At 36.5% G+C, this 12697-nt stretch overlaps 1 protein-coding gene across 2 annotated transcripts; it reads left to right on the forward strand.

Annotated features, from left to right (window-relative positions):
* Positions 1-4394: 4394 nt before the first annotated feature.
* Positions 4395-7249, forward strand: LOC127084598 (uncharacterized). Of its 2 annotated transcripts, none has more exons than XM_051025081.1 (3): positions 4395-4547; positions 4716-6199; positions 6778-7249. In XM_051025081.1, the coding sequence occupies exons 2-3, from the start codon at positions 4848-4850 to the stop codon at positions 7016-7018; spliced, it is 1593 nt and encodes a 530-aa protein (XP_050881038.1). In that variant the 5' UTR covers positions 4395-4547; positions 4716-4847; the 3' UTR covers positions 7019-7249. The 2 variants fall into 2 exon arrangements, with proteins under 2 accessions (XP_050881038.1, XP_050881039.1); XM_051025082.1 differs by having other exon boundaries at positions 4440-4620.
* The last annotated feature ends 5448 nt before the right edge of the window (positions 7250-12697 follow it).

A 12697-nucleotide genomic window follows, 5' to 3' on the forward strand; every position in this document is an offset into this window, starting at 1 on the left:
ATCAAGATTGTAGGTTGTCCCATGTTTATTCTTTCAAAAAAACTTCAACTTCTAACAGATAAACTCAAGTTGTGGAATAAATCTAATTTTGACAATATTCCCTAACTTGTTCAAAGAAAAAAATATCAACTCTTGGAAATTAAGGATCAAATTAGCAGAGAGGGATCCTTGGACTCCCTTAGAGCTATTGAGAAGCATCTGCAAGCCGATCTTGAAAGGGCGCTTGATCAGGAAGAAGTTTTTTAGGCTGAAAAAACTGGTTTGAATTGGCATCAAGATGTTGATCACAACATGGATTTTTCCCATAGAGAGGCCAAATCAAACACTCCAGAAATTACATTCCCATGCTTAAAGATGGCGATCAAATTGTTATTGACCAAGATGGCATGGTTACAATTTCCGTCAATTCTTTTACTAACCTTTTTGTTTTGCAGGTGATTACATTGACACTGGTGTTGTGGAAGATGTTATCTATAATCTTGTTACTTCAAACATGAATAATATTCTTACCAGTCTCCCCTCCTTTGAAGAGATTTGCAGTGCGGTTTTTAGCCTCAATAAAAACAACGCGCCTAGGCCTGACGGTTTTGAGGGTATTTTCTTCCACACTTACTAGGATATTATCCATGAAGATGTGTGTGCTGCAGTCTTGCAATTTTTCAAATATGGATGGATCATTCCAAACTACAATGTTAGTTATATTACTCTTATCCCCAAATCTCAAGATTCCCTCTCTGTGGACATGTTTAGGCCTATTTCCCTTTGCCATTTCAAGTTTAAGATCATCACTAAGATTATTGCTAGCATGTTATCATCCCTAATTCCTTTCCTAGTTTTCAATGAGCAACGTGGTTTCATCATTGGTAGAAACATTAAGGATTGTATTTGTCTGGCTTCAGAGGCTATAAATGTCTTGGGCAAGAAAAACAAATACATGAATATATCATTAAAAGTAGATATCTATAAGGACTTTGACATCATTCGATGGGAGTTTATCATCAATGCTATCAAATGCTCTGGTTTCTGCCCGTTGTTTTGTGAGTGGATCCAAACTATCCTTTCCTCGGAATTTCTTTCTATCAGCTACAACGGGCAATCTTACGGTTACTTCAATTGCAATAGAGGGGTCAGATAAGGGGACCCCTTATCCCCCTTTTTTTATTTAGCCGAAGACATTTTGAGTAGGTTTATTTCCAAAGTTGTGGTTAATGGATCTTACACCTCATTAAAGCTTCTAAAAACAACTATGTGCCTTCACATATTATGCATGCAGACAACATCCTGCTGTTTTGTAATGATAAAATATCTAATGTTAAGACTCTTTTCTCTATCTTCAAGGTTTACTCTGCAACATCTTGTCAGGTAATAAATCTCTTGAAATCCAACATTTATTTTGGCTATTTATTTACTAGAAGAAGAAACAAAATCATTAGGCTAACTGGTTTCCAACATGATGATATTCCTTTCAACTACCTTGGTGTCCCTCTTTTCAAGAGTAGAGTGAAGAAGAACTACATGGCCCCCATTGCTGACAAAATTATCTCTAAGCTCTCTAATTGGAAAGGATCTTGCCTTTCTATGGCTGGTAGACTTACATTGGTTAAATCAGTCATTCATAGTATGCTTGTTTAGTCCATTAACATATACTCTTGGCCTGTTTCTATTCTCAAAAATCTAGAAGTTGCTTGTAGAAATTTCATATGGTATGACAATATCAACATTAGGAAAACTTGCATTGTGGCTTGGAAAAAAGTTTATCAACCTTTTGCTAACGAGGGTTTAGTTTTGAGATCTATCATCACTTTGAATGAAGCAACAAATCTCAAACTTCTTTGGGATCTCATACACTATCATGAAAGTTGGGCTATTCTCCTTAAAAAGCGTATATCCAGACCTTATGGTTTCATTAAACATCATATCTCGTCCACCTCTTGTACTAGTATCAAAGTGGAGGTTCCCAGTTTATTTTGTAACTCTTGTTGGTCCATTGGAACTGGTCAACAAATCAAATCCTGGCATGATTATTGGTCTGTGGATCCTCTCATCCTTGACACTAATCTACACCTTCTGATTCAAAAAGGAATCGACCCTGATATGCTAGTTGCAGATATTTTTTAGCAGGGTTCTTGGCATATCCCTGATAATTTGTTTGACTGGTTTCCCTTTCTCCACCCATTGATCGAGAACTTTGTCTATTGGCCAACGATTTCTTCTAATGTTCTATTTTAGTGCAAGAATGATAATGGCTTGTTGGACTTAAAAGAGGCTTACCTTTTAAAATTTGTTTTGTCCCTAAAGGTCAAGTGGTGTAAAGCTCTTTGGAAAACCAATATCCCGCCTAGTCGTGTTATGCTGACCTGGAGAATTCTTCATCAAAAGCTCCCACTGATGATCTTTAAATGGTGCGTGGGTTTTTCTTAGTTTCTAGATGTCCTATTTGCTGCTCTACTACTGAAACCATTAATCATTTATTTTTTATTGTGGTTTCACCATTGGCATTTGGAACTGGTTAAGAGGAAGGTTGGATTTATCCACCTTTCCTTCCTCCGTTGCAGACTGGTTGCACCTCTGTGACAATATTTTCTTGCCTCAAGCTGCGATTGTTTTTGGTGCAGCTGTCATCAACACTTTGGCCGAGATTTGGCACACTCGTAATGATATGAAACATGGGAGAAATAAAGCTAATGTTGAGAACTCAAAATAGTGGATTATGCATAAGGTTATGTTATCGGGCAACAACACTTCCAAGACTTCTTTCGTTAATATTCAAGATTTCTCTATCATTAAAGCCTTAAATGTAGTCATTAAGCCTCCAAAAGCTCTTTCCATTACAGAAGTCCTTTGGGCACCCCTTTCTACTGGCTGGATCAAATATAATACTAATGTAGCTTTTGCTTACGAATCTACTATTACTAATGGTGGTGGCATCTTTCGTAATCATCTTGATAACTTTATCCCGACCTTTTGTTGAACGACTCAATTGTGATTCTCCTCTTCATGCTGAATTTGGAGCAACCATCAAAGTTATGAAAATCACAATCAATAGGGGTTGGACTAAGCTTTGGCCTGAGACCGATTCTAATTTGGTGGCAAAAAATTTCTCCAACTGTAATTTGGTCCCTTAAAAGTTTAGAAGTTGTTGGAATTTCTGTATACCTCCTTGTCACTTTTCTAATTTAGCCATAACTCATATTTATAGAAAAAATAACACTTGTGCCGACTTTTTGTCGAACTTTGCGTTCAACACTAACACACTCACTTTTTTAAATTTCATTTCTCTCATAATTCTGAATGATTTCGTAAAGAATATGTTATGATTATCGTTCTTTAGATTCTCTTAATCTCGAGACTAAATTGTTCTCCTTTTTGTATTTAGTTCTTTTTCTAATACATTTGCCTTTTTATAAATAAAAAAAGCATTTTCATAAAAAAGAAAAATTAAAGATAATGCATGGACATAAATTAAAAAACTTATAATAAATTTATATTGAAAAAAATACTAAAAAAATTAATCGTATTTTTTATTTAAATCAATATATAATTTTCAAGACAATATTTTTTTATTTAATTTTTAATTTATATCCCTAAAACACAAATTAATATTACTCTTTAATTAATGTAAGAATGCCATTGTAAATTTTCACCTAGCTCATAAATTTTCTTTTTAATAAATGAAGGAGCCAACTCTCAAAACAAACTACAAAACACCAAAAGTAGATCCTCCTAAAAACATCACCAAACAACAAATGTTAAACTAAAATAGCAGCACGCGTAAAATCTTCAAAACAGCAATTCAACGAAGCTAACACGAATCTCTTCATAATATTCCCTTGAACTTTCCCTTCATTTTAGCCATGTTCACACATTACTATTTACACCTATTTTATTCAATTTTTAAATATTAGGAATTTTTCAAGTTAATTATCATTCAGTATCTAATCTTTTAGAAAACTTTGATTAGCTTATTTTTTAAAATATTCCACACGTTAAGAAGAATAAATCTCACGATTTACACCCTTTAATTGGTTAACAACAATATTTTATTAACTTAAATGGTTCCAAACTCGGAAAGCCATAATTATAAAAATTAAAAAAAAAATAACCACAACTTTTTTATAAAAAAAATCTGTCACTAGAATTATTCAGATATTTTAAATAAAAAAGTCTTAGGTAGGTCGTAACCTTAATTTTAAAATTAATTAACCCTAAAAAAATATCAATAGTGGAGAGCATTAACTATCGCCAATTTGCAAATTGCAAATAGTGGGACCCCATAATTGACCGGTAACCTGATGCAGCTGTAAAACACTATGGCGGTCCATGAAAAACAAGTGGGACAATTGTTACCGACGCAGCCGGTCATAGCCTGATATTTTTTTCTCCAATTTTCTTCTTTGTCTATATATACATCACTCCCATGTGCTAAACCCTTTTTCGATATGACTGAAGCTGCAACCCTTTGCACTTCTCCTCCGTCGTCAACCACCGCATCGGAGAAAATTCTCCGCCGTGAAATTAATTATCAGAACTTTTCCACCACCGTTTAAGTAAGTTAGTTACACTTTAATTCTCTTGGATCTTGTTTTCCTCGAGTTTCGTTAATTCGATCCGATTTTTGTGGTAATTGTAATCATTTTCACACTCTTTTGATTTTCTCCATACTTTTTTAGACGAATTATTTTTTTTTAATATATATATTTTTTAAAATTTTGCAGGTTAAAAAGAGGACTTTTCGTGGTTTTATTCACAAGTTTTTAAAAGTTTTATCTTTTGGGAAACTCAGATTCCGATTCTTATCTTTCTTCATCTATTTCTTCCTTTGTTTGTTTTTTCCGAATTGAAACATTATGGAACTTAAGGTTTTGCACTTGTCGCATAATGTTCTATCTCATTCTCCATCTTCATCACAAACTTTAGCTTCAGCAATTTCATCTCCTTCATCCAAACCTCGAAACAAATTCGTTCCATGTTCAGCTTTGTTTCGATCCAGAAAGTTTGTTCTTCACAGGTCTCGATCTTTGGATCAATACCCACTTTCTACTACACGAAGGAGAAGTACTATTAGAAGGGCTTTCAGTGCAAGCTTAGATTCGTTCTCTGATGAAGAATTTGCGAAGAAAATCGAAGATTTAGCTTTCAGGTTCCAGATTTCAAGCGAGAACAATGCGATTATGGATTTGGAAAGTTTCGAAGAGAGTTTAAAAACAAGTTTAGCTTCTTCTTCTTCTTCGGGTTCTTCGAAGGTTAACTTTGCGGCAGAGTTTGAACCGCCTTGGAACGGAAGCCATGGCGGTGAGGAAATCATGCCGGCGATAATTGAACGGAAAGCGAACAGCGTGGAGCTTCCGTTTTCGTTGCGGATTATAAAAAAGAAGCTGAGATTGAAAGAAGAGTTCAGAGAGGTAGGTGAATCGGCGCGTTGTTCAGTGAAGAAAGCTTTTTCTTCCATGGTTTTCATCATCAGAGAGCTTCAATGTTTCACTTTACAAATGAGAGAGGCTCTTCTCTACGAGGATTTACAAGGGATTCTCGAAAGGGTACAAAGGGAAATGCACGCTTCATTCGTGTGGCTATTTCAACAAGTTTTCTCTCATACACCGACTTTAATGGTTTATGTTATGATTCTCTTAGCAAATTTTACAGTTCATTCAATGTCAAGCAACAACGCTATCGCCGCCGTTGCTCCGCCGGTTGAGACGGAATCTATCGTCGAGTTTCACGATAATGACTTTCAGAAATTCGATTCGTCTGTGATTAAATCGTTCTCTGTATCAAACGGAAATAACACGGCTTCGGTCGACGGAGGAAGCGGCCGAGGCGGGAAATTCAAACCGGTAGCGAGTGGGTTCGATGGGGATGGCCGGTTTGATAAAACCGGAACCGGTTTTTCAAATGGAGGTGTTTATAAAACAGGGGAAAATGAACCGGAGTCGGTTTTAGGAAAAGAAGATGAAGTAGAAGAAACGAAACTATGGGAAGATATGGTGGAAGAAGCTTCTAGAATGGAAGTGGATTTAGATCGAGAAGCAATGAAACGATTCGTTTCACCGGTTTCTGCTAGGATTGAATCTGATGATTATGCTGAGTATTTGAGAACAGAACTTGTTTATCAAACCGCGTTATCTCAAGAACCAAACAATGCTCTCTTACTCGCAAATTATGCTCAGTTTCTTTACATCGTTGCACATGAATTTGACAGGTGCGTATATTCCATGGAATCTTTCGATACTTTTACTCACTTCAAAAACTCAAGTTTTTTTATCTTCAAAAATTTCATAAGATAAATAAGTAAGATGTCGCCGATTCGCGAGATTATCTGATATCCCGTTCAAACCTATGCATCATGTGAAGATCTTTGGATCTGTTTAAGCAGTTCATTATAATTCCCAATTTTGGAATAATATTTGATTTGTTATAGTTATATTTTATGGGAAATCTAACCAAAAATGGAAGAAAGAAAAAAAACAAAATATGTTTTTGTCGAATTTAATATTGAAAGAGGAGTTTGCGGTGTAGTTTCTCTGTACCAGTGTACCACTGATTCATGAGCCAGTTTTGTATCGTTTTCTGCACGTGATGTACTCGTGTATCATACACATAACAAATATCTCACACGTAATTTTATTGACTTTTCATTTCATAGTCGTACTAAGATTTTATTATATAATTAAAAGAAAATGTAATGTAACGTAATTTAATTATATAGTTAGGAAAAGCAATTAACATGTGAAAAGTAGTTGTATTATTGACATTTTGGTGTATGGTTTGAAAATACAGGGCAGAGGAATACTTCAAAAAAGCTATAGAAGTGGAGCCACCGGATGCTGAGTCGTTTAACAAATACGCAATGTTTTTATGGAAAGTGAAAAACGATTTGTGGGCTGCTGAGGAGACATATTTGGAGGCAATTTCGGCTGAACCTAGTAACACTTATTATGCTGCAAACTATGCTCATTTTCTATGGAATACTGGTGGAGAGGATACGTGTTTTCCTCTTGATAATTCTCAAGAAGTTTAAGTTAAAATAAGATGAAAGTTGGAGGAAAAATATATACAAAGAGAAAAAGAAAAATGAAAAATTTTGTAGCTTATATTGATCTTTTTTCAATCTTTTGATTTTTTTATGGGGTGGATAGGTTGGGTGAAGATCAGTGAAAGAGATGGAATAATCTTGGGATATTTGTACAATTGTAATTATATAACTGTACATAACTCTTATGATAGTACATGTTAATCTTTGATTAGTTGATGGATTGGTTTATACTACATAGAATTATAGGTAAAACTTTTTTTTATTGGAAAATGATTTCATTTAAGAAGCAGTAGGAGGAACATTCACATCAGACTCCACAAAGGCATAACCTCCGATCTAAGTTTTAGAACCCTATAATTTTTTCATCTCAACTAAATTGTAATCATCAATATTTAACAGCCTACTTAAATACATAATTGAGGCTACCTTAAAACTGTTGAGAAATGACTTGCAATATGCAGTAATGGGTTCAAGCACAACATTTTTCAAAATAGAATTAATGTTGTCCACTACAATTAGTGCATCCGATTGGATGATAACTCTCTCCAACTTCAGCTCTTGGGCAATAGTAAGACACCATCTAACAACCAGCATTTCGGCCACCATAGGTTCAGCTGAAATAAGATCTTTCCTACTAGCAGCATGAATAGTTTCCATGTCCAGGTTCTTGATATGCAGTCAAAGGACACAAAACCTTCCATGAAAACACCTGTGTCAACCTGCAAAACATGAACATTCTTGGGATAATTTCAAGTCAGTGTTCAAAAGTAGTTTTTTCTTTGCGCCAACATCAGGATTCCACTTGTTAAAATCAAGCACACTCTCAAGAGCTTCCTCAGCCGCCCTAATCAGATTTAAACTCTTATGTTGGTACGACTCTAAATTACAGACATTCCAAATCTTATGGAGCAGAGAACACAACAATTGGACCCTCAACATGTCATCACAAGTCAATAAGCTCAACAACCATTCATTGATTCCCAATATCAGACGGAGCACGATAACTTAGAATGGAGGAGAAGAAAGCTTGTTTTGCAAACTCGCATTATAAGAAGAAATGGTGTGCAAATTCAACAACAGAATGACAAAGAGAGCAAAAGACATCTAAACTGATACATAATCAGAAGTATCGCAATTGTGCAACAACCACAAATGTTCTTAACCTCTTAAGATTTCTAAGATATACAAAGATAAGAAATTTTAAAATCTTATACAATAACAGTTACAATTGAAAAGCTCAAAATTATGCTCAACACATTGTATTGCATTGTTATACACCTTCCTTCAAATCTTCAGCTTCTTTTTATTGAGGTAGAGAAATAGTCGTTGAAGGGTTTGAACATAAGAGCAAACTTAAGGAAGAAGCATGCCAAGAGAGATGTTGGAGAATATATCTGGTTAGAAGCATTGTCCACTGAATAATGGCATTGTTCACAACACCTTTCGAAGTACTAGGTATCTATCAAAAGGTAGAACATACTGAAGATGTCACATCACCATTTATTGAGCCTTGCAAAATGAAATTCTAGTTTACTCTGTCCAGAAATCTAGGGCTTTGACAAGACTAGTATGCTTTAGTACAGTGTATAGATCAGAGTGTCGTACCTAGTGAAGCTAGCAGAAATATACCCGAACGTATCACACGCTCGAACATGCAACAGAGTCGTCATCGAACTTTATTTATCCCCAAAGGGAAGGGAAAACATCGATAAAACCCGGGGGAAAGAGATATACTGGGTAAGGAAGTCGGTTATGCAAGGGGAAAGTATTAGCACCCCAAACATCCATGGTACTCCATGGGAACCGTTTTGATTGTTCTCGCTCGAATAAGTGTGATAACTAAGATTACTCGCAAAATAATGGGAAAAGAAGGAAAGAAATAGATAAAGTGCTCGGTGAGGATTAGGGCCCTCATACCTACGTATCCTCATAGTGCAATGAGGAATTCAGAGCTTCGTAGTTCAAGGAACTAGAGGCGGGAGATGGAAAGAATTGTGATCGAAGTATGGTCTGAACCAAAGAATACTATTTTGAACTCCAAAAAGGCTGAAAAGATGAACCTAAGAGTAAAATACCTATTACCAATACGTGGACTAGCAGGCCGCCACTATAAGATAAAGCCGAAAAGACGAAGAAATAGGTGTTTGGGCGCAGTCCCAAACATCTCTTGATTCACAAGACGACGCAAGAAGGAGCACAAAGAAGTAGTGTATTTGGCTCAAAGAATAGGTATATCACATGGAGTGAAAGAAGGTAGAATACGGATGTATCATGGAGATGAATGGTGTGAAGCGACTGAAGTCACAAAATTGAATATCTGGTGACAAGTGACTGAAGATGTATTGTTTGAAATCGAAAGGTGAAAGTGTATTGGAATCCATAAGAGAAATGAGATTTCTACCATAGAGGGAAACACCGTTAACCGATGCGTGGACTAGCAGGCCGCCACTGTAGGGTTTTGGCTAAAAAAGAAGGAATTAAATGTTTGGGATGAGAGCCAAACAACTTTAGGCATGAAATGAGGATTATTCGTTAGGCGTCCTAAAAGGGTATGTATGGAATTCCAAATAAAGTGTATTTCGATGTCAAAGAGACATATATATCACTGGGTGAACGATTCATGATCAAGGTAGAAAGTGGATAGTGGAAGATATGAATGATGCCCTAAGGCAAATGTGGAATAATTAGAAATATGCTCGCCAAGGATTCACATCCTCGTGCCTACGTATTCTCATTATTAAATGAGAAAGTTAGAGCAATCGTAGTTCGGAACTACGAGAATAGAAAAAGAGATGTTTGTCTAAGCAACAGGGACTCACAAGACAAACACTTCTTTAAGGAAGGATTATAGTACTGGAGTGCAACGAGTTGTGTGTCACTTGCCGGGGAATCGACATTTCGAGATCAAATCAGGATAGTATCTTGGATCCAAGAGAAGGATATGCTCTTAATCGAAGAGAAAAGTAGGAATTTACCAATACGTGGACTAGCAGGTCGCCATTATAAGGTAAAGCCAAAAAGAAAGGTTGGATTAAGTGTTTGGGGTTGTAGCCCAAACAACTCTCGATTGAAGAGATTGGACTGTCATCAGGACGTCCTAAAAGGTTGGACAAGGAGTCCAAGGAGAAGTATGATTCATCTCAAAAGGATGGTATAGATTGCATGAATGGAGTAGCAATAGATTAGGTAGATTGATAAATAAGATAGCTCGCGAAGAAACTGGGTTCTCCTGCCTATGTACCCTCATAGTGCAATGAGGAAATCAGAGCTTTCGTAGTTCAGCCTCCTAGGGCTGAAAAAGAACTTGATGGAGGCAAAAGAAATGAATGATTGAGATTGAATTGATTAGAATGGAATGGAGAGTGAAGTGACAAGAGACTTGACAATCGATTGATAGGAATCACACTAAGGTCTATGAATAAGGGCGAACGCTTTGAATATTTGGGGCATACGCCCCATACACAAAGTTGCTCTAGACAAGGGTAGGCGAGACTCCCTCTCATCATTCCTCATTACTTAAGACTTGAAGTGCATGATACTTCTCTTGACTGACAAGTTACTGGTGAAGAACCTTTGTTGTTGAACCTTGTGTTGATGTTGAACTTGTATGAAGAGGACTTGGTAGTTTAATCGATTCGTATTGTACTAAACTATATGAATGAGGGAGAACGCTTTGAATATTTAGGGCTACGCCCCATACGCAAAGTCGCTCTAGACAAGGGTAGGAGAGACTCCCTCTCATCATTCCTTATTACTTAAGGCTCGTTTCGTACAATTTGAATCATATTTACCAAGTGTTGACCTTTGGTTTGTCTTGTACAATCCGCTGCTTGGTGTGACTAAGGATGCCTTGATTGAAGATCTTATCTTGAGGCCTTGAGCTCTACAGCTTGGAAGAAAAGTCTTATTAAGTGAACAAGGGTCTTTTGGTCACTCAATTTAGACTGTGGGATTATACAAGTTCAAAGGATTTAATTAATCAAAATTGCTTTTGATCAGTTTAATCATGGGTTTTGTTTTGTTTTTAGGGAACTATGTTTGGATCTAATTGAAGTTAGTAATTTTTAGGACCTACCCTAAAGGATCATGTAATTATATCACAAAATTACCAAAATAAGCCCATAAGGGCAAAATGGTCATTTGGAAAATATATCAAATTCTAACCATGGTTTAAAGTTGATTAAATCCTAAAGATTGAATTCTAATCCTAATGTTGAAAATGGGATGATTCTAAATTCAATTAAAAGCCTAATTAAAATCTAATAAAAGTCCTAATTAAAATCCTAATTAAAAGTCCTAATTAAAATTCTAAAAAACCCTAATTAAAAGCTAAAATCCTAAAAATCAAGATTTTATTCCTAATTGTCAAAATTACCTAATTAATCTAATATTATCCTAATTAACCTAATTACATTGCACAAAACAATTAAGAGAATAAAGGAAAAAAAAGCAATTAAAATGGAGGTGTGAATTGAAAATGGGAGTGTAAAACAGAACTGGATTAGTGGGCTCCAGGATGAGCCCAAAACTGTTTTTTTTTGTCCCACAAGCAAATCCAAAAAACTGGGGGTGCAGGAAGTAAGAATGGGAATGGGTTGTTGAGCCCAATTCTTCACCGAAACTTCATAGCAGGGGTGTGCGTATAGCAACATGGAAATGGGCTGTTTGAGCCCCAAAGCCTCAAAAATTCCAAACAGGGGGGCGTACACTAAAAGGTAGGATGAACTTAGCAATATCGTTAATGGGCTTAGTAAAGCCCGTTTCAATTTCTTTCCAAAGCTGTTGGGAGGTGCATTAGGAAAGCAGAGGTGCATACAGTAAAATGCCATGGGCTTCCGAGGTTGAGCCCACACATTCATCCCTGTTGACTTGTAGAAGTCAACAGGTTTTAAACCTCATGCCAAACGTGCGTAATCTCTCTGGCCATCTTAACTCGTTGCACCAGCGGCCGTCGCCGGCGCCGCTGACAGCCTAAGGCCTCCAAATCTACCTCATCCAAAACGTCATGCCCGCTGAATACGAAGATGGTTGTGAATCAGAGAGGCACTCCTTGCCCTGGCCAAATCGCGCCTCTAAAGGGAAGAACCCTAAAGTCTACAAGATAAGTTAAATAACAAATGACTCTAACCAAACCTCACAACCATAGGGCTTTCACTCCCTGGCCTCAAAGCTACGCTCCAGTATGCTCAATGTAAGAAAATGTTACAGAAGATAGATGGACTTACCGGAGAAGACGATCGGAAACTTCAACAGGTGAGTTCTTGATCTCGTTTTGCACGTTCCTTCTTCCTCTTTCTTCTTCTTCTTCTTCTTCTTCTGGATTGAGAATGGTAAGCAATGCAGTGGTTAAGCTCAAGCTAAATTGAAGCTTCAATGTGAAACTTCAATGGCTTTTTTTTTTTTTTTTTTTTTTTTTTGAGAGAGAGAGAGAGAGAGAGAGAGAGAGAGAGAGAGAGAGAGAGAGAGAGAGAGAGAGAGAAGAGAGAGCTTTGGTGAGGGTGAGGGAAGAGATTGCAGAGAGAATTCACATAGATTCACAAGGTTCGAAGGGTGCTGAAAATGTGAGAGTTAAGTTTCTTAAATAGAGCTTAGGTTTGGGAATTTGGTAGCTTTGGATTCAGGTTTGAAGTTAGTTGAAGAAGGCATGGAATTAGTTGGTGTTGA

This window comes from Lathyrus oleraceus, chromosome 5 (genome assembly GCF_024323335.1).
Source record: "Lathyrus oleraceus cultivar Zhongwan6 chromosome 5, CAAS_Psat_ZW6_1.0, whole genome shotgun sequence".
Taxonomy (NCBI): Eukaryota; Viridiplantae; Streptophyta; class Magnoliopsida; order Fabales; family Fabaceae; genus Lathyrus; species Lathyrus oleraceus.

Coding starts and splice junctions, on each gene's coding strand:
- LOC127084598 (XM_051025081.1), top strand. CDS start 4,848: ATGGAACTTAAGGTTTTGCACTTGTCGCATAATGTTCTATCTCATTCT. Junction 6,200..6,777: donor GTTGCACATGAATTTGACAG/GTGCGTATATTC, acceptor TTGAAAATACAG/GGCAGAGGAATACTTCAAAA.